The sequence below is a fragment of the Argentina anserina genome, chromosome 7, assembly GCF_933775445.1.
Source record: "Argentina anserina chromosome 7, drPotAnse1.1, whole genome shotgun sequence".
In the NCBI taxonomy this organism is placed as follows: Eukaryota; Viridiplantae; Streptophyta; class Magnoliopsida; order Rosales; family Rosaceae; genus Argentina; species Argentina anserina.
In genome coordinates, this window is record NC_065878.1 from 15,672,747 (window position 1) to 15,694,638 (window position 21,892).

Here is a 21,892-nt window from a genome sequence, read left to right on the forward strand (position 1 = left end):
TTAAAGTAGTGAAAATTTATGAAAGTCAAAAGTTTGTAGTGTAATGCTTGCTCTAGCCCACATAAGAGCAGTCACTAATAAACGGTGATGATTACTTATTAATTATTTGTTTTCTAAGCTTTACCAACTAGAATATGTTTTGGAGGCCAAAGGTCAGGGATTACGTATATTGGTTACTGGTTGCACTTGTTTATGTCAAAGCTCAAAAGTCAGAGGCTGCTTCTTAGATTTGATCAGACTTGGTACTCCTCCTATAGGTGAGATCTATATACAAACCAAAACCTACTTTTATTCTCAAGGCTGGTTCAACTACTATATGAAGTACTGTAATGCACAACAAAATCAGGAAAGTCTTTGGGGGAATGATGCAACTATGCGCAACAGCAACTGAGGTATTTGTATTAATAATTTCGACTGGGAAGAACTAACTATCGTTATCCCCTTTAGAGTTTAGAGGGAGCAATAGTAAAACTGTAGAACTAGTAACTGAATTTGATGCATATATATATATACCCCATAAGGGTTATGCTACTCTACTTCTCTGAGATATTTCTGTCTATCTGACATTCAGACTATGGAAATGCATCCAAAAAAAGTACAAACGCCCTTTGGCTAAATCAAGTGGGACTATCGGGACTCTACAGAAGCTGCTGCGAGATTCGAATAGACACGACTTCTCCTCCAGCTCCAGCTCTCATGACATGGTATTTGACATGCAGGCCTGGTATCAGAAAGTAGGAAAAATTATGAAAAGTTTATGGTCAATTTAGGCTTCCTGAGATGCCGAGAGATGCACAATGGAAGAGAGAACATGTAAAAGTTTGGTAGTTCTATAATTTTCAATTCCCTCACCTTCATTTTTCTGCAGATTTGTGTTGACAGCAACTGCGTGCATTGTGATCACAGCCTTTGGTTTGCCCACCCATGAGTTGAGGTTGAAGACTGCTGCAATGAAATTAGACCAAACCAGTCATTGAAAGATCGAACTGAAGATATGGTTAATAGTAATTGACATGCAGACGATTCTTACCAACACAAAGTGGCTTCAAGTATTTCACTCAATCTAGTCTAATCCCACATTTTTTTTCTCTCTGGACATTTTGGGGCTCAAGTGATCAACTTTTGGCGTTGCCTAAAGATAGAGCAGAACTGTAGATAGCTTCTGAACTCACCTGAAGTTGAAGACTCTTTGAGGTGTTTGATATCAAAAATGGCTCCAGAAGCACCGTCAACATGCTTTCTGACATTCTGAATTCCAATGAGTTCATATTCCCAGCTACCATCCTGGTATCCCTCTCTCAAGAACAGTTCGATATGCCTTGTATCCAATGTCTGCATTGTTCCTGTTGATGTTTCCAAGCTTTCTCAGTATGCAGTCAATAAATTCAAATCGGCAATAATGAAACATACGCATAAACCAAGTTTTTCTTCTTGTTATCATTTCAGAAGTTATGCAGTCAATAAATTCAAATCGGCAATAAAGAAAATGATAGTGGAGTGACGACTCGAGTCTAGTTGATGTTACCTGCAATCCATATTCCAGGTCTGACATCGTTCAACACACAACTGCCGCAGGAATCCAGCATTTTCTGAACGCTATCCTCCTCAGGAAACTTCAGCCTTTCTGTAGTAGTACCAAAGAGGATTCCACGAAAAACGCACCAATGCGCATCCAGTCTAATTCATTCAAACACACAATTGACACAACAGAGAAGAAGCCATTCGTCTACTCCAGCACTCATTAGGCCTAAATGCAATGAAAACTAAAACTACTTTACACAACTCTACTTTGCTTGTGAACTCTTCAACACATCGAAAAATTGAGTAGGGACTCACCGATATGCTTCTCCGGCTGCCGGAACATGTAAGAGTGACTCCCATCTGCAATCAAAACACATTAGATCAAACACTGAATCTAACAGACACGTCACACATTAGGATGATCAAGTGCTACTTACTGGTACAGGAAATGTAGAGCTTCTTCCAATCGAAAGCCGCCGGGTGGCGAGGAGCAGGGACCTGGAGATCACGGAGGCACAAGTACCTCCATACGCTCCCTTCCATGACCAGCGAGTTGAACCAACGACATGTCGCAGCGAGCATCACCAGTGATTTTCCGTCCAGAAACCTCGTGATCTCCGTCCACACGTCCTGCTCGTAACTGTTCGAGTCCAACAAACTCTATATAGTTAGTTAGGCTCTTCAATTAATCAAGATCTAAAATCGAAGAGACGAGTTCACACCAGACGCGTGAGTATTAGCCTCAACAAATTAGAGGAGACTCAGAATGGGAGCTCCGAGTTCAAATTTTGAATTGCTTCGTTTATGAATTACAGGCATATACGAGCTGAGCTCAGATCCAAAGTAACGAAATCCACACAGTGATACAAAAATCGAAATCAAAATCCAGATCGAGCTCGAGCTCGAAGATCAAAACTCACACGCGGCGGATGGTTTAGCTTCAAAATTCAAACGAAGTACAGAAAATCAAGATCAAAGCTCCGATTCTACTGAACTCGTTCATTTCTCAAGCGAATTCACACAGAAAACACAGATTCAAGCTCAAATTTCACCGAGGCAAAATCAAAATCGGATCAACAACTCAATTCACCCACACCCGCACACACAGAATCTAAATCCACAAATTGAAACCGGTTTTCCGAAATTCAAATTCAAGTTCACAAGGAGAGAGAGAGAAAGAGAGCTGACCAGGTGAAGACTGGGCCAGAAGAAGAGAAACGAGGAGAGCTGCAGGAGCAAATCGGCTTAGCTCTGCGCATACGCTTCTGCGTCTTAAGAGGCTGAGGCTGAACCGCTCCGGTAATTCGCTGCTTTCGCTTCGCCATCTCTCTCTCTCTCTCTCTCTCAGTCTGAAACAGAATCGGTCACGCTACTCGATACTTGTACTCGCGCCACTCGCACATTCAAATATATAACTAACTTTAAAATATTGTTTACCTAAAGCTATTCAATTTTATGGGCTGCTTGGGAATCTGTGAGGCCCATAAATATTTTACACACAGTGATTTTGTTTTGTTAATATTTTTAATTTTTGATAAAAATCACTACTCATTTGTGAAATATTTGAGAAAAACCTTTCGAAATTTAGCGAGATCTGGGAAACAAAAAAATTTGAAGAAAACTGAGGTAAAATTATAAGTAAATATCGGTCGGTGAGCTTTCCATCAAGTTTGAGCCACAATAAAATAGAAATTGTTAGAAAATATAACCAATAGAAAATGTAACCGATGAAACAAAATGTCCCGAGAGGATGCCACTTCAACTCGCTCATAAGTCATAACACCTTTTTTCAGGGGTTTAATTGTAGGAGAACAGCATTGGATACCATCTATAGGTTTTTCCCTCTTACTTTTCATTTTGTAATTGTTAGATATATAAAACTTGGCAAAGTTGAGTTTTGTCTTCAAAGCCATTTGCAAATTTCAATAGTTTGATTACCAATCTGTTTTTACACACCCAATCTGTCAATTGGGTGCTAAAGATACAAGTATATACTAAATTAGTATATCAATTTGCTTGAAACAATTAAATAATCTGTCAGTTTCTTTACTTGCTGAAAAGAAAATAGAAACAAGCTACCGGCCAAATAGCCAGGTGAGATATTACATTTATCTTTGATAAGTTACAACACGATTTGTGCCTTTATGGTATATAAATTGAAAGAATTACAAGCTCGAGGGAGAAAACGGTTTCTTTCTTTGTAACAAGGGGAAGGATTTCCTCAATGGTTAGAAGTGGTCAGATCTCTGTGCAGAGATGATATGGGAGCACCAAAAAATATGTACGAACTGTGAACTAACACAAGAATTTCCTACAGTTGGCAGCTTTACATAGACATGGAACCCTCAGCTCGTCGTCACATTCATCCGGCTCAAACAAGTAATCATAACTGTTGAACAAAATTAAGGAGAAAATTGGGACCTTAACTTCTCAACAAATTACATTTCAATAGTATATGCAACATTATCAGAAAGACCAGAAAACTTACGTTAGTTCTTCACCTGCTGCAACATTAGTCTTGGCAATAAGAACTATTCGATTCTCCTCACCCAAAGTCATGATCCTAGAAAAGCAATTGGGCATGCACTGCAGTACATGCAACAGAACTTTAGCATTATGATGCGTAATTCAGACTTTCCAATAGACCAACTTCAAGTACAGCAAATCCAATCAAATGACACTTTGAATGTCAACTTTAATGAGTAACCAAAAGTCCAAGGTTGTTAACTGAAGGAACTCACCGAATGGTTAATCAACCGTGCTATATTTCCTCTATAAGTAGCATCAATTACTACTTCCTCGCTGACCTTGAAAAGCTGCCAAAGAAAAAAGTCCATACACATTTGAATGACATTACCTAAAGGGTGTGAGGGTAAGATGCTTTAGCTAAATCAAAATAATCACATGTTGGGAGCGACAACCCTAACACACAAACTGTCTAAAACAAATCTTGTCCCAGAAAAAAAAAACAAAATTACTGTCTAACAACACAAGAGATCCTCAAGTTCAGTAATAGACAGGTGCTTACTTAGACAGAACTATTATAATGGTTCAAAAGTCAGTACTCTCTGGCACATAGATAAACTTCCCATAACCGTATAAAGCATTAAAGCATCACTAATTTCATGGACAAATCCATATTTACATAGAGTTCTCAAATTGTTTTAATACCGATTAATTTTGAAACATCTGATATAAGTACTGTGTAGAAATATAATTGTTTGTGAAATTTAAAAATCCCCACAATTCTTTCCGCATATATGTAAGTGCCATGCTAAGTAGTCTTGAATCCAGCACTACTGTGGCTGAAAGACCACAACGATAAATAAAACAAAGGAGTATTCTGAAAACAAACTTACATAGCAATCTTTGCCCTGTTGCCTGTACTGTGCTTCCCTCAGATCTGCAACGCTACGTCTTACCCACTCACCACGATACTCAACAACCTGGAAACCAGCATGTTTAGCAATAAAGATATCATACTGAACATTTCGGTAGTTGAAAATCAACTTTCATCATCATAGACAATGGTTTGGAGTTCCAAAAGACTTAAGATATGCAGTAAGGAAATCACACGTCCTTATCAGTCACATTACAACAAATATTCAATAAGAGGATAACATAAAGAAGATACATATATTGAGCCATAAATACAGTGTACATATTTGAATTAGAAGTTTATTCAACAATAGTGTGAAGCAACATTTAAGTACCATTTCTCCTTCTTGAATATTTCTACGAGCAAATAGACCCCATCCATGTATTCCAGATTTACCGAAACAAACCCGGTGATTTTCAGTTTTCTGAGGACAAAACAAAATGTTAGTGACTTCTACAAATAAAACAAAATGTCAAGAGTCTACTGAGTAAGCAACCACAGCATACGAAGAGATGGGACTTGCCTGCAAGTGGTACAGTCGATCCTTGAAGGAAGAAAATATTTTAGAATCTTCTATTTCCTGATATATGGCAACAGATGTAATTAGTCCATCACACAACAAACCTAGAAAACAAAATGTGATATTTATACACACTTTTTCTATTGAAGTAATGATAATGTCAAATCTAATAAGGAAAAGAGTATTACTTTAAATGTGCTCAATAAATTTACTTCCTCTAATGGATGATGTGTTGGTCCCCTTGGTCGATGAAAAATTGGTACCCGCTCACTTCCCTGGTAGAGAATAATGAAATATAAATATACCGTTAATACTAGAGTACTAAATATAAACCTCTTAAAAGAAATTTCAGGGGGAAAGATGACAGCTATGCATAGTATACTAACAGAAGTTACCTTAAGAATTGATCTTTTAATAGGACGGCATCTGGCGGCAGAGAGTGATTCTAGCTCGTAATACTCTGGGGTTGAAGGTTCTGGAACTTTAGTCCTTTTTGATGAGACCACCCTTGAACCCCTGAAGAACCCTTTCTGGTTTTGAACCAAGCTTCTGGTGGCAAAAACCCCCGAAGGAGTATGAACAACTAAAACAGCATCTGGATCGGGGGCCCTGAGACAAAGATTATCAATATATAAGTCAACAACACAGATAATGCTACTAAAAACAAGTGCTCCCACTAAGAGGACAGCAATAAGGATCTCATATAAATACAATGACATTTTAACCTGTGCACCACACAGTATATCAACTTCGTTGTTACTTGTTTCCCATTCTTCTCTTGGCAGTGCAACTGAAAGTTAAAGATGCAATATAATCAAATCATCAACATTGTTTGCAGATTATTCCTAACAATTAAAAGATAAGTGCAAATAATCAAACACAAAGAAAAGATTATGAGAAGATTAATATAATAAAAGATACCAATTTAGATAAAAGGACAAATACATAAGTTGTAGTTACTGAAGAAGAGGAAAGGCGTTAAATAAAGTAAAACAACCATGAAACCTTACTTCCATGCTGTAGCCTGCTTTTGATGCACAGGTTACATGGAAATGAGTGGCACATTTGCAACATGTAGTGCAGGAACCATGAGTCTGCGTACAAATTACACAACGCTGTTCCAAAAGAGTAGGTGAACTGAATTAGAGAGGTTACAAATTCATAACAACACTGGATAAGAAAATAAAGATAATATTCCACCATAGCATCACACCTCTTTGGTTAAGAATAAGAAAACAAAGTAATGAATGTCCAAAAGTATCACCCAGAGTATTAAGTTACCTTCATGAAAGCAGTGGGTGGGATTCTAAGGATTCCAACAGCAGGTTCCATCTGCTCATGATTCAAGAAAGCAACTTCAGGACGAAACCAAGCACAAGAGACATGAACCCACAAGGTGTCAACATCAGTGGGCTTCAGTGCACCTCCTGAAGAAACCAATATTACATCAGGAAACTATACAACAACCAACCTTACTGAAAAAATGAATGGTGCACACCTTATGCTCTAGGTATAAAATTCAGCTTTGCTTCATAAGAAACAAACTCAGTGTGCACGTTGGAACAATTCCAAACATATGTATGAATATTAATGATACACAGAAGTCAAAACAACATCTAGTTACGCTTCCAAATGATGATGAAAGAAAACATTAGTTTTGCGGTCAGATTATTATTATTATTATTATTATTAATGAGAAACACATAATTTAAGTACAAAGACCCAATATGGAATACCTAAGGTCTACACAAAACATTAGATAATGGCAGAAATACCTTTCACAGGACACAGACAGCACTCCCTAATGATATCAGGTGTTTCACATGCTCTACAAACCCATGAAGTAAAATCCTGGACATCTTTTGCACCATAGCATTCTTGGTGCACAGCTATTTGACACCTGGACGAAGCAACAAATATTATGTAAAACTCTTAAGTCTCGCATCAGAGACAACAATTAATCAATTATCTAGCAATTAAAAGATGGTGACAGGCACCTGTTGCATATGATCATTTTGTTATCTTCCCAGTCTTCAACCCATCTACACACTGCACATCTTTCACTTGTCCACTTTGCATTAACTGGCTCATACTTTTCTGTTGCAAGTTGCAACAAAAATACAAGTGAGTCTCACTGTAAAAAAATGTAAACAACCAGTCTCCTTGCCACTTAAACACATGGTTAAGCCAGCTCCGCGAAATAGAGACACAGGCGGACTAGTAGATCAGCCAACATGTAATGAATTAGGCAAGTATTTACCTTGTAAGGAATCAAGTAGTCGCTGCTTATCCAATGTGAGAGGCTGTAAACCATGTTCATTATACTCTGTTATCTGAAACATATTCAAGATTACTGATAAACTGTCTAGAATCACTATAGTGCAGAATTAAAGTTAAAAGGAAAGTTTATCCGTTTATACCAAAGAGACATTATCAACCTCTCCTCGGAATTGCATCAAAATTATTGCTGATTACCACAGACATAGTGTAGGTAAGATAAAAGATATTGTACGAACCCATTGTTCAAGTGTTTGCATTGTGGCCTTCACTTTCACACTATGCTTCCATTTTTTTGCTCTACAACCTGTGTGCCTCTCCCATTCACAAAGGGTCTGCATCTTTGACTCATCACATGATCCGCATTTACAAGCAACCCTGCAACATCAAATAATGAGAAGCAGCTAGCGAATCCTCCAAAAATGAGTTTACAGTACAGTGGAAATTGATTGACTAATCTAAGGGAGACAAAACCAGGCAAGAACAATTGACTTTAATTTGAAAAGGTATAAAAATGCTTATGAGAAATAACTTTCAATATAACTCTTCATTTCCAGAAGATAAGTACTTACATATGAAGGTTTGGATCATATGTTCCTTCCATGCCATTGCAAACCACAACAACCTCAGAGACAGTTACACTAGTCACAGATTTCCGGCCGCTTACCCCAGACCTGTTTCAAAAATTGCCAGATAAGCCAGTGAATTGAAAGAAAAAAAAAAGTTTACAAATTCGATCAAATCTAGTGAAAGACAAAAGTTTCTGACATGCCTGGGTTTTTGCAGACCGTGCACCACATCTGACAATTCACACTTGGACATATTTTTACAATCAGGACAATAGTAATCGATGTGCTCAGGATCCTGTACAACAGAGCAGTTCAGTAATGCTTCACTACTTGACCATATCAGGAATAAAAAAAATAAAAGGAGAAATGAAAAACACACTGTCAAATAAAGCATTAGAGGTATACCTTGAATACTTTACTGGATATTTTGTCACACTCGGCATGCACCCAAACATTACAGCCATCACAGCATACCTGAGACAGACAATTGAAATGAAAAGGTTTCCAAACTTTTTGACAACAAAAAACTATAGTAATATATGATACTGATCACATGATGACATCAGATTAATGATAGAGACAAAGATTGTAATTACTCACCCAATCTCCACCATCTGAATGGTGCCATATCTTCTTACATATGCCACAATATTGTTTTGATTTTTTCAACTACATAAAATGACAGGAAGCATCTTAGAATCCTACACTTAGGTAGGAAAAAGTTTGACTTCAAAGTTAATAAAACTCCAACATGAGGCAAGTTTGAACCTTTGCACAATGTTTACATAAAACTTGGGTTTCAGAACCAGAGCCTTTCACTTTCTTCAGTGCTTTAGATATTGTGATCAAACCACAGCAATCACAAGGTCGTGTGTCCTTCTGATATGCTTCCTGCAAAATCAATTAATTGGATGAACTCTCATTTCAGATACAACCAGACTTTGCTACAGGAATACAGCAAAAGGTTATCATTCATATAACATAGAAACAAAATTTACATAAAGAAATATTGCGGAAACCTCTTTAAGAATTATATAATCTCTGCAAGATAAATAATAAACCCGAGAGAGTTGTTTGGGTCCTTGCTATAAAATTCCATTTTTTGTTAATCTATCTGCTCTTTATTGTTTTCTAGGTTAATCCTTATTAATTTTCATGAGAATGCCAGAATGTATTCTTTGAAGGCGATAACAGATTTTCTTTAATTCATGATTGCATAGAAAGCAGAAACAAGGAATTGAAACAGACAAGTTCTTAGAAATTAGATCAAGGCACATCATTTAAAATGATTGAAAAGTAGTTCTAACTTCTAATTTCATCTGGGGATTAGCAAACTAATGTGTCCAAACTACACAACAAAACTAGAAGTTCCGCATTATACTGAGAAAGGAAACTAACAAAAACTACTTGCCTGATTCTGACTATAATATGCATGGTCTTGATAAAAATCTGTGGCCTCTTGGATTTCAGTCACATTTGTCTCTGAATCAGTAGTTTTACACGGAGTGTACATAAAGCCATTTTCTGCTAGCAATGCCTCCTCTACTGCCATCTGAAGCTCACTTGGTTTACTCCTGTACAACTGAGTCTGTCCTCGAAATCTGAAGAAACCAAAACTCTGGAACGTTCGGAAACTTCATCTTCAAAATAAATAAATAAAAACAAGCAGAATCTGAATCAGGGTTAATTAGCTACGCACCTCTCAAGGAACTGCTTAAACGGATATATCATTCCCTGCTTCACCCACCCATAATCCTGTTCATTTAAACCACACAATGTAAGCAAAATCTATTGCACACCCACAAAAATAAACACAGACCTTCAACAATGACAAACATATACCCTTTGTGTTCCATTCTTCGAGAACCCAAAGAACATCACACAGATAGCATTAGGAATACAGCAGCTCAACACTGCTTCTGGAGCTTGTAATATGGGGTCGATCACCACCCCGGGCCAAACCGGGTAGCTCCTCCCACACTTGGCCCAGACAAGATCACCCAATGCAAAGTCCTCCGGCCTATACACGTCCTTCTTCTTTCCACAGTTTCCCTTAGCTCCGTAAACCTCATTTCTTACCTCCGGCAACGAATTTCTACCGCATTTCGACCCTGCCGAACTCTTCAATGATTTCAATCCCATATACTGACTGTAACCAATGTCTTCATAATAATCCACTTCTTCTTCCTCTACCTTCTTACAATATTGAAACTTCTTCTTCTTCACTGCATCGATCTCCCCTTTAGGCTTCATCGCAACAAACCCCAATTCTTCAATCCCTGCTCCATTTTCATGTGCTAAATCATCACCATCCTCATAAACCCTATACGTATCTAAATACTTGGCTTGCTTCTTCACACAAACCTCACCGGAATCTTTAAACCGCGACGGCCGTCCTCCTCTACCTGGCCTCCTAAACTTGTCGGAGCTCTGATTAAACGCCTTCCGGTTACTCAACCGCTGCAAACTCGACTCCACCTCCGCCACCGCAGCCGAAAACGACTCGTCGTCGCGTCCCGACGAACCGGAGCTGAAACCATCAACCGCGTCGTCGTAGTACACAGCCGTTCTCCGCTTCTTAATCGCCGAGTACGCATAGGCTTTCGCCTCCGCCTCCTCCAGCTTGCACCGTTTCAGCTTCGGCATTTCGAATCTCGACGGCCGCTTCGTTATCATATTCCGATTGCCGTCCGTGCTCGCGCTCTAAATCACCCAAATCCTAATTCCACATTGAAGCCTCCAACGCCGAACCTCCTCTCAATCGAATCCGAAACCGCTTCCGGATTCGGTAACCGTCGCCGGAGAGACAATATATGCCTCCTCCGTGACCGTAAACCCCCAAATTCGAATCCCAAACCCTAACCGATACAGCGAAACAAGAACCGCCGATTCAAATTCCGGCTTTCCGTCGCTCCAATCAAAGAGCTCCAACTCTGAAACCGAGTTCGGAATCACGACCTCAGAGACGATGCTTCTTAATTAATCAGCGACGAATCCTTGCCGGAAAATCAAGAATTTTCCGAGCAAAAATAAATCTCTCAGGGTTTGAGCTGTGTTTGTCACAGAGACAAAATACTCAAAAAGAGAGAGTTCCTATTTCCACAAACCCAAATCGTTGGAATCAGATTGTATTTATTTTTATTTTTTAAAGTTAATGTAAAATATAATTCGGTCGTCTAACTAAAAAGCATTGAAAATTAAATTCCTCTTTGGGGCCACGTGGCCATTTGCCTCCAAAATTTGGGAAGGAGGGAGATTGCGAAATTTTCGCGACGTCAAAGCGCGAAACTGAAATTTTTGGTTCTGGAAATGAGGTAGCACAGAGTTTCTGTGCTTCCTGCCTGGCGTGTCGAGACTTGGACTACATGCACGAGAGCCTGAAGCGAATCTATGACGCGTTGACTATTTGACTAGAGAGCAGATTGATATGCCTGCCTGTGTCTTTTATATCGACCCTGAGTTTCAAAACAGATCCAGGGATGGATGGTATCAATAACATTATTCCATCCTATATCTCTTGTTAATTCTACTTAGTTGACAGATTAATCATTTCAATTTTGATCCAATTAATAACAGAGAAAAATCTTACAAAATGGGGTGCTTGTTTCAAAATCTTGGAAAAATAGGCTTGGAATTACTTGTTGGTTCATATTTCATAAAGCTTACTACGAGACTGAAAATTCCAATGGGTGATGAGTGTGTTTGGCTCTAATCAGGATCATGAAAATTCCACTCCCACATTTTAGCATCCTTGACTCCCTGGTTGGCTTAAAGTGCCTTAAACCATATTGTTTGTGACACCTTCATTGGTTTCTTCCATCAAAAGCCTTCTCATTGCCTTGTCTCAACCAATCTCCCATCTGGCCATCTCCATTCCTACAAATCATAAGGGAAGAAAATCAAGAAATCTAAAAGACATTCCCCTATAATAGGGATCTTTTTCTCCGTAATTGCTAAAGATTGCTAAAACATGTTTAAGATTCAAACAAATTAGTTGACAATTGCGTGCATAGTTAGCCATAACTCGCTATGATCTTTATGGCTCATATTGTACTCAATAATATAATTGATCTTTACACAAGTGGGAAGGCAGGGTTTGCGCTAGATTAATGTTTAGTCTTCTACTTCCTTTACAACTTCACAATCAATAAAGAGCGTTTAATGCTTTTGCAAGGATAGAGAGTGAAAGTCGCGATTCATTATCTAATTTAGTTAATTTGAGGTTAGTTTATGAGTGAATAACTTGTATGGAATACTACATTCTTTTAGTTGTAAGATAGTAATGTGGTGGACCTTACTATCTTGGTTGGGGTTTGCATGAGCATATATATCGAAAATCTAGAGTCTAAAATGTTACGTAGAGTCATGGTCTTATCATCCATTCATTATCATCTTGTGAGTCTTGTTGCTTTGTCTTGTTGTCAATCATCTCAAATGTAAATCTCATATGAATTGTAACTTGTAAATTGCAATTGATATGATTAGTGATTGGAGCTCCCTGAGTATGTGGTTGTACAACGATAAACCCGTGCTTGCATATGCTACATTGATAGGGTTTTAAATTGAGAAGTCTTATATGTCACGTGTCTAAAAAACCACACCACCAATTGGAGCTCCCTAAGTATGTGGTTGTACAACGATAAACTCGTGCTTGCATATGCTACATTGATAGGGTTTTAAATTGAGAAGTCTTATATGCCACGTGTCTAAAAAACCACACCACCAATTATGGAGTACCCTGGGTACAAATCGACACTCATACTCCTCGGTGATAAGAGTTGCAACCACCTTGGCTTGGATCTCTGTCTTTTATGTATAATACATATGGTGACCGGCGATGGCACCGAGGATCATTGATGGCCGTTGAGGATCTAGGCCGTGAGTCAGAGAGAGAGAGCTTTTGCAAAACGCTCTTGTAATTTCCATTATTCAATCGAATCAGGTTTTGTCCAACGAGGTATAATCAGCTTCCAACTTTGTTCCGCCTGAGAAGCTGTTTTTTTTTTAAGGGTAGATCAATGATGGCCTCTGGCTATTTGTTGGAAAATGGTTGGAAAAACCATTTAAAACCAAATTTTAATTGATTAATTAAATTAAGTTAAACTTATAATTAATCAAAGATGAACATAGATTTGAGTTCTCCATAATGAGGGCTACAAGATCATATGTTTGGTTGTGTAATTTGGTTTGTGGGTGAATAAGAAATTGTCACTCAAAGATGGCTACTTAGAATGAGTGAATGGTATTTGTCCCACATTGGAAAAGAGAAGTGTTGAAAAGACTTTATATAGAATCCATTGTGTATGGATTGTAAAGTGTGTAAGCCCCCTTATACCCTCTCGCGCACGCGCAGGGGGGGTGTAAATCCTAGGTCGTAAAGGAAACTCGTGTATGTCCGTGCGACCTGCGTACACGAATGCAACACCGAATTGAGGGTCGGAACGCAGATTTTTTTTGCATTTCTGAAAATTCGGTTTTGACTTTTCAAATTCTCTTACAATTTCTTCTTTTGTAACAACTGAGTTATTGTGTGTTATGGAGAATTATAACAGAATTGAAATCAATGTTTGTAACATATGTAACTCATATATGTAATGATTTTTTGATTTCTATAACAGCCATCTTATTAATTGCTGATTGCAAATCCTCACAGTATAAATAGCCACCATCTTTTCATTGTAAGATAATCCCATTCGAAACACATTTCTCTCCCACTCTCAAAGTTCTTAGTTCTTCTCTGGTGATAGATAGAGGTACCTTTCGAGTTCGTTGAGGGTTCTAGTTAGTAGTGCAACTTTCTAGAATTGTTTAGTCGTTATATCCTGGGAGACAAGCGCCAAGCATCCTTGCACCGGTAGAGGAGGCGTAAACGTCTTAAGGACAGTGTGGTATCACACACGTCTCGACTAGTTCTTCCATCACAAATCGTTCGGTATTTTTGTTGAATTTCTTTTCGTGTTCTTCATTTCTGATTTATAATTATTTATAATTCAGCTTATTAAATTATATATGCAATATATCACCAATTATTACAACAATCTTAAGACGTTTAATTTGATATTGCTTATATAATTTGTATACGATATTTACACCTTGTGTGTGTGTTTTCAGTTTCTAAAAATGACTAACGGAGAAAATTCTGGAAATGGCAAGGGACCTTTGGTGCCAACTGTGCCTACTGCTCCCGTTGTACCTGTCTCAGTATCCCATGGGGAAAAACCTGAGAAGTTCAACGGTTTGCATTTCAAGAGGTGGCAACAAAAGATGATGTTTTATCTGACCACTCTGAATCTTGCAAGATTTTTGACGGAGAATGCTCCTGAGTTAAAGGAAGATGACCATGGCGATCAAGCAAAGATTGCTACTGTGAATGCATGGAATAATTCTGACTACTTATGTAGGAATTATATCATGAATGGTCTAGCCGACTCATTGTACAATGTGTACATTAGCATGGGAACGGCAAAGGAGCTATGGGAATCCTTGGAGAAAAAAATATAAAACCGAGGATGCCGGCGCCAAGAAGTTTATCGTGGGCCGCTTCCTTGATTATAAAATGGTGGATTCCAAAACTGTAATGAGTCAATTCTCTGAGATTCAGCTAATCCTGCATGAGATTCACGCTGAAGGAATGCAACTAGGTGAAAGTTTTCAAGTGGCATGTGCTATTGAAAAGTTACCACCTGCTTGGAAAGACTTCAAGAATTATTTGAAGCACAAGCGAAAGGAAATGACCATGGAGGATCTAGAGGTTAGACTTCGCATTGAGGAAGACAACCGAGGATCCGAAAAGAAAGCATGGATCAATGATGTCTCTGCCAAGGCAAACATGATGGAACATGGTCAAGGTTCCAAAAACAAGAAAGGCAAGTATCATGGGTCCAAACTGGGGCCGAAAGGAGGCATCTCCAAGAAGCCAAGGTTTGAAGGCAAGTGCTACAACTGTGACAAGACTGGTCACAAGTCTGTCGACTGCCACAAACCAAAGAGGAATAAAAGGAAGGAGGCAAACCTGATTGAGGCAGTCACTCAGGATGTTGCAGACATGAACCTCTGTTGTATGATATCAGATGATAGCATGGAAAAAGTCAGTGATTATGACTGGGGACTAAATGACTTAGAGCTATGGTATGACCAAGCCAAGTTTTTGGATTGATCTGTAGAACATAACTAAAATTATCGAATAAATTAATGTATGTTCTTAAGGGTTTTATGAGTATAAAACTCCGTGTTGACAAATGTGTTTTGTCTGAAATTGACATAGAGTCATGGGTGGTGGATTGTTTATTGTCAAAAACTAGTTATTACACCTATATGACTCTTCCTAATTTATGGTAGTGAAGAATATAATATATGTCAATTAACATGCACAAGTGTGAACTTGTGTAGAGACAAAACTGATTAGATCATCTTCCAAAGTGTTGAAAGAAACAATGAACCCCTTGATCTGATTCATACAGATGTGTGTGATTTAAAATCAACGGTATCTAGAGGGAATAATAAATACTTTATTACCTTCATAGATGATAGCACGAAATATTGCTATGTGTATTTGCTAAAATGCAAAAGTGAGGCCATAGAGAAGTTCATTCTCTATAAAAATAAGGTTGAGAACCAACTCAACAAGAAAATTAAGGCACTGAGAAGTGACCGAGGGGGTGAGTATAAATCGCCATTTGCTGAGACTTGTGCTCAGAATGGGATTATACATCAAAGGACTGCTCCATACTCACCACAATCAAATGGTGTAGCAAAACACAAAAATCATACTCTAAAGGATATGATGAATGCTATGCTACTCAGTTCTGGGATGCCACCCAACATGTGGGGAGACGCGATTCTCACGGCAAATTTCCTTTTAAATAAGGTGCCCAAAAGGAAAGAAGAGAAAACTCCATATGAGTTATGGAAAGGGAGAAAACCATCCTAAAAGTATGGGGATGTTTGGCAAAAGTGAAAATTCCTAAACCTAAAAAGGTGAAGAATTGGCCTAAAACAGTGATTGCATCTTTATTGGATATGCACATAACAGTTCGGCTTATCGATTCCTAGCCCACGATTCAAATATTCCTGAAATTCATAAGGATACGATAATGGAATCGAGAAATGTATCTTTCTTTGAAAATGTATTTCCACGGAAGTCTAGAGAGGAATTTAATTCTTCTAAACGGGCACGTGAAGACAACCGAGCCGAAACTGATGATGCTCAGGATCAAGAATCTGAGTCGAAGTCCGAATCTGAGTCTGAGGTTGAACCTAGACGAAGTAAAAGGGCAAGGACCGCAAAGTCCTATGGACCTGACTTCTTGTCATATATGGTTGAAGGTGATCCTCGTACCTTCAAAGAGACAGTTAGCTCTATTGATGGTCCTCTATGGAAAGAAGCAATCAAAAGTGAGGTTGACTCCATCATGCAAAATCACACTTGGGAATTAGTGGATTTGCCACCTGGATGTAAGCCTTTGACTTCCAAGTGGATTTTCAAAACGAAAGTAAAAGTTGATGGGTCAATAGACAAGTACAAGGCTAGACTTGTTATTAAAGGCTATAGGCAAAATGAGGGTTTGGTTTATTTTAACACTTATTCTCCTGTGACGAGAATAACATCCATACGGATGGTATTTGCAAGTGCAGCGTTGCACAAACTTGAAGTACACCAAATGGATGTAAAGACGGCTTTCCTAAATGGAGATGTAGAAGAAGAAATCTACATGGAACATCCAAAAGGTTTTTCTGCTCCTTCTCAGAGTAAGAAGGTGTGCAGATTGGTTAAGTCATTATATGGCTTAAAACAAGCACCAAAACAATGGCATGAGAAATTTGATAATGTCATGATCACCAGTGGATTTAGAATAAATGAAGGTGATAAGTGTGTATATATCAAAGACACTGAAAATGGATACATCATTTTATGTTTGTATGTGGATGATATACTTATCGGTGGGAGCAACGATAAGATGATCAAGTCTACTAAAGACATGTTGAATTCTAAGTTTGACATGAAAGACTTGGGACTTGCTGATGTCATTTTAGGAATTAAAATTACGAGAACATCAGAAGGGCTAGTGTTGAGTCAAACACACTATGTGGACAATATTCTTGGGAATTTTGACAAGGAAGGTTCTGGAATTGTCAGAACTCCTGTAGATTTGAATCTACATTTGTCCAAGAATAAAGGTGAAAGTGTTTCTCAATTAGAGTATTCCAGAATAATTGGGAGTCTAATGTACTTAAAAAGTTGTACAAGATCTAGCTTATGCGGTTCATAAGCTAAGTAGGTACACGAGTAATCCTGGAGCTATGCATTGGCAAGCGATTGGAAGAGTACTCAAATACCTAAGGTATACTCGTACCTACGGGTTGCACTACACATCATACCCAGCTGTTATAGAAGGGTTCACTGATGCGAACTGGATATCTGACATGAAAGACTCAAAGTCTACTAGCGAATATGTATTTACGCTAGGGGTGCAGCCGTGTCCTGGAAGTCCTCAAAACAAACAGTCTGAGTTTGTAGCACTAGACAAATGTGGGGAGGAAGCAGAATGGCTACGCCAGTTCATAGAGGACATTCCTAGATGGACAAAACATGTGCCTGCGATTGGTATACATTGTGATAGTCAATCTGCAATTAGCAGGGCACATAGTAAGATGTATAATGGTAAGTCTAGACACATTCGTCGAAGACATAATACCATTAGACAACTACTCTCAACTGGAGTTATCTCTATAGACTATGTAAAGTCTAAGGATAATATTATTGATCCTTTAACTAAAGGGTTAAACAGAGAGTTAGTTGAAAAATCATCGCAGGGAATGGAACTAAAGCCCATTGGAAATTAAAAATCACTACAGTTGATACCCAACCTAGCTGACTGGAGATCCCAAGATCTAGGTTCAAAAGGGAAAACCAAACTGTAAGTGATTAGTTCGGATCACTGTGGGGAGTTCTCCAAGTCCATTCCTATGATAAAAACCAGTGATACCCGTAAAAGATGAGGTTAAGTTAAAACTTTTAATGATTCTTATGCGTCGAGAAATCGAGCAGAGTAATGCGGGTTACTCTTAATTAAGAGATCACCTATGCAAGAGAGAAGTGGGGGCCGCTTCTAGGGGAGTTAATGAGGGCATAACTCTTATCAAACTACTTGCAGAACCAGGCGTGTGTTCCATGGCCAAAATGGGCACAAAAATGAGAACCGAAGTGTACCAGGGAGACTCCTGTGTAAAGTATGTTATCATTTACACAAATGACGAATAGTTCAAAGACATCGCGTCTACTATTTAGTTAGTAAAGTAAGCATACTTTTATAAGAGAAGGTTCAAAGGGTCAAACCTACCTATCCTATGCAGGTTTCAACCGTAGAAATCTATCACCAATTTCTATCGAGTCTTTGGTGGCCAATTTCATTCATGTGGGGAATTGTTGAAAAATGGTTGGAAAAACCATTTAAAACCAAATTTTAATTGATTAATTAAATTAAGTTAAACTTATAATTAATCAAAGATGAACATAGATTTGAGTTCTCCATAATGAGGGCTACAAGATCATATGTTTGGTTGTGTAATTTGGTTTGTGGGTGAATAAGAAATTGTCACTCAAAGATAGCTACTTAGAATGAGTGAATGGTATTTGTCCCACATTGGAAAAGAAAAGTGTTGAAAAGACTTTATATAGAATCCATTGTGTATGGATTGTAAAGTGTGTAAGCCCCCTTATACCCTCTCGCGCACGCGCAGGGGGGGTGTAAATCCTAGGTCGTAAGGGAAACTCGTGTATGCCCGTGCGACCTGCGTACACGAATGCAACACCGAATTGAGGGTCGGAACGCAGATTCTTTTTGCATTTCCGAAAATTCGGTTTTGACTTTTCAAATTCTCTTACAAATTCTTCTTTTGTAACAACTGAGTTATTGTGTGTTATGGAGAATTATAAAAGAATTGAAATCAATGTTTGTAACATATGTAACTCATATATGTAATGATTTTTTGATTTCTATAACAGCCATCTTATTAATTGCTGATTGCAAATCCTCACAGTATAAATAGCCACCATCCTTTCATTGTAAGATAATCCCATTCGAAACACATTTCTCTCCCACTCTCAAAGTTCTTAGTTCTTCTCTGGTGATAGATAGAGGTACCTTTCGAGTTCGTTGAGGGTTCTAGTTAGTAGTGCAACTTTCTAGAATTGTTTAGTCGTTATATCCTGGGAGACAAGCGTCAAACATCCTTGCACCGGTAGAGGAGGCGTAAACGTCTTAAGGACAATGTGGTATCACACACGTCTCGACTAGTTCTTCCATCACAAATCGTTCGGTATTTTTGTTGAATTTCTTTTCGTGTTCTTCATTTCTGATTTATAATTATTTATAATTCAGCTTATTAAATTATATATGCAATATATCACCAATTGGTACAACACTATTTCCACTCAAGTGACCCAACTATGGTAAATATGGAGAGAGTGTCGGAGAAGAAAGAATGAGATGAGATAGATATGCATTTAGTCGCTTTTGTTTTTCTAATAATGGCATACTCCGTAACAGAGTAATTAACGACGTGTATCTAAGTTGGGTAGGTTTCATTAGTTCATGTATGTACATGATAGTTTCAAAAGTTAAGTAACATTGATTCTCATGGTCGAAAGTTCATATACTATTTTTTTTTAATCTAAATAAATTCATGATGGAGTTTTTGACTTGCGAGACTGCCTTCTCTTGATACTTCTTAAGAGACGGTGATCGATGGTATTATTAATGAAGTCTAAGACCTCATAAGTTAAAAAACAAGATTGTTGCATTAATCTAATTAAAAGTACATGTCATGCATTTTTTTAATTGTTTTTAGATAAAACTTTCAACCGCAATTTTTTTGTTCTAAATTTAATTAGCATAGCTTATGATGCATATCCAAATTGTGAATAACAAATATCACATTGAGTCATTGATCAATTTTGAAGCACATACACGTTAACATAAGTGGGATGAGCTAATTTTAGTCAGATATTCTCACAGTTTCACGTACCCACTTGACCCAAATCCCACAAATGTACTATTATCACATTCACAGCTCCACTCTCCACTCTTCTGCTCCTCTGTTTCTTCAAGCTTTACCCTAATTTAAGCAAACAACAGCCTCTTGGAATCCTAAGATATCGCCGGAGCTCAACACCGTCAGAGTTTTCAGTATTAAATTCTCCCCTCACCTTAATTTAGTCTTCAATCTTATTCCTCAATTGCGTTTGCATCTTGATTAGCATATAACTTCTACATTATGTTTGGGGGTTCATATTTGGATTCAGGTTTTGAGCCTCGGTCGTGAAGGGGTTCGGGTTCAAGGTCCCAATCGTAGAAGTAGAGGTGGTAAATGGGCCCAAAAGTCCGACCCCGTTATTGTAACGGACCAGGCCGGACCGAGATACTTTAGCCCACATGTCCGGCCCGGCCCGAGCCTCTTTTTAGCCCAGCATGGTCTGGACACGATAAATTCATGGGCCGGCCCGTTAAACACATAATGTTATATTATTTATATAAATATTTAAATAATTATCATTATTAGACTTTTTAAATTAAAATCTCTTGATTATTTCATTATTTTAACTACAATATTTCACAATATTATCAAATTAGTGAATAAAACGTCATTGTTTTGACATATGTAACGTTTTAGAAATAAAATTATGAAATATGTTGTAGTATTTTATGTATTTTACTATTCTAAATAGTTATATATAATAAATATTCTAAGTACATAATATTTTTTATTTTAATTATGTCATATAATGCTAATGGGTCGTGTCGGCCCGCTTCTTGGCCCGACACGGGTCCAGACCAGGCTTAATATTTAAGCAAATGGGTCAGCCCAAGCCTAGCACAATAGATAAACGGGTCGGCCCCAGTATGACACATGCACGGTTTTAGCCTACATAAAATGGACCGGCCCGTCCCGTTTAAAACCTCTACGTGGAAGGGTTTGGGTTCAGGTTCTAGGTCCACAATCCCTCCTACCTATTAAAAAAACCTATTAGCAAATGCTACTAATCTTCGAGTGAACATTCCTAACGATTACTCCACTGTCATCGATGAAATACGCCCTGGTCCTATGGATCTTGATGTGCCCACGCAAATCAACTTAAAGGACCATCTTAAAAACTTAAAAGCCTCGTGGAGTTTTATGAAACCTTCGGCATAAAGAATTTACCTATTAAGGTATTCAAGGTGACTTTCCCTCTTCCTTCCTCTTTGATTTTAGTTCTAAAATTTGAAAACTCCTGATTTGATTTTTCATTTCTAGGGATTTAGTTTTGCAATCACAATCCAACACAAGCTCTTGTTGAGCCACACTATAAGATGTTGGATGCTTAAACAATAATTTTGCGGTTCCACAAGTCCAACCACACTCTTGAGCAATCTTTTAAAGTTCTTTTAAAGTTTCAATGAAAAAAGAATTCTAGAAGTGCCCCCACAATTTCAAGATGAATATATGAAGAATGATGCGTATCAAGATTTCAAGACCATCTGAGGCCCCGCAAGACCTCTATTAAAAAAAAACTTTTCTGTGTATCTATCTCTTTTATGCATGTGCATAATCATTCTTAAAATGCAAAACATTATGAACTTGGTT

General features: G+C 38.0%; 2 protein-coding genes across 2 annotated transcripts; both read right to left on the reverse strand.

Annotated features, from left to right (window-relative positions):
- Nucleotides 1-581: 581 nt before the first annotated feature.
- LOC126803098 (probable F-box protein At3g61730) lies at nucleotides 582-2,846 on the reverse strand. The gene is given in 8 exon segments (XM_050530850.1): nucleotides 582-721; nucleotides 853-945; nucleotides 1,173-1,430; nucleotides 1,526-1,630; nucleotides 1,633-1,677; nucleotides 1,837-1,881; nucleotides 1,959-2,161; nucleotides 2,710-2,846. Coding segments are annotated over 8 exon segments (969 nt in total). The 3' UTR covers nucleotides 582-638.
- A 708-nt stretch (nucleotides 2,847-3,554) lies between these two features.
- LOC126803094 (histone-lysine N-methyltransferase ATX3) lies at nucleotides 3,555-11,342 on the reverse strand. Its single transcript, XM_050530847.1, has 23 exons — nucleotides 10,109-11,342; nucleotides 9,966-10,021; nucleotides 9,678-9,867; nucleotides 9,035-9,157; nucleotides 8,867-8,935; nucleotides 8,672-8,740; nucleotides 8,470-8,561; nucleotides 8,270-8,371; nucleotides 7,937-8,075; nucleotides 7,681-7,753; nucleotides 7,418-7,517; nucleotides 7,196-7,320; nucleotides 6,702-6,847; nucleotides 6,431-6,535; nucleotides 6,146-6,210; nucleotides 5,816-6,029; nucleotides 5,609-5,695; nucleotides 5,424-5,480; nucleotides 5,235-5,324; nucleotides 4,881-4,967; nucleotides 4,263-4,337; nucleotides 4,010-4,107; nucleotides 3,555-3,910 (listed from the first exon to the last, which is right to left on the reverse strand). Exons 1-23 carry the CDS (start codon nucleotides 10,940-10,942, stop codon nucleotides 3,817-3,819), a joined length of 3,090 nt encoding a protein of 1,029 aa, XP_050386804.1. The 5' UTR covers nucleotides 10,943-11,342; the 3' UTR covers nucleotides 3,555-3,816.
- Nucleotides 11,343-21,892: the final 10,550 nt, after the last annotated feature.

What these genes read in the sequence shown, in the direction of transcription:
- LOC126803094 (XM_050530847.1), bottom strand. Translation starts at nt 10,942, where the DNA reads ATGATAACGAAGCGGCCGTCGAGATTCGAAATGCCGAAGCTGAAACGG. An exon ending in ATTCAGATGGTGGAGATTGG is followed by an intron (nt 8,741 to 8,866) that starts GTGAGTAATTAC and finishes TGTCTGTCTCAG; the next exon opens with GTATGCTGTGATGGCTGTAA. An exon ending in GCAGCAGGTGAAGAACTAAC is followed by an intron (nt 3,911 to 4,009) that starts GTAAGTTTTCTG and finishes TTTGTTCAACAG; the next exon opens with TTATGATTACTTGTTTGAGC.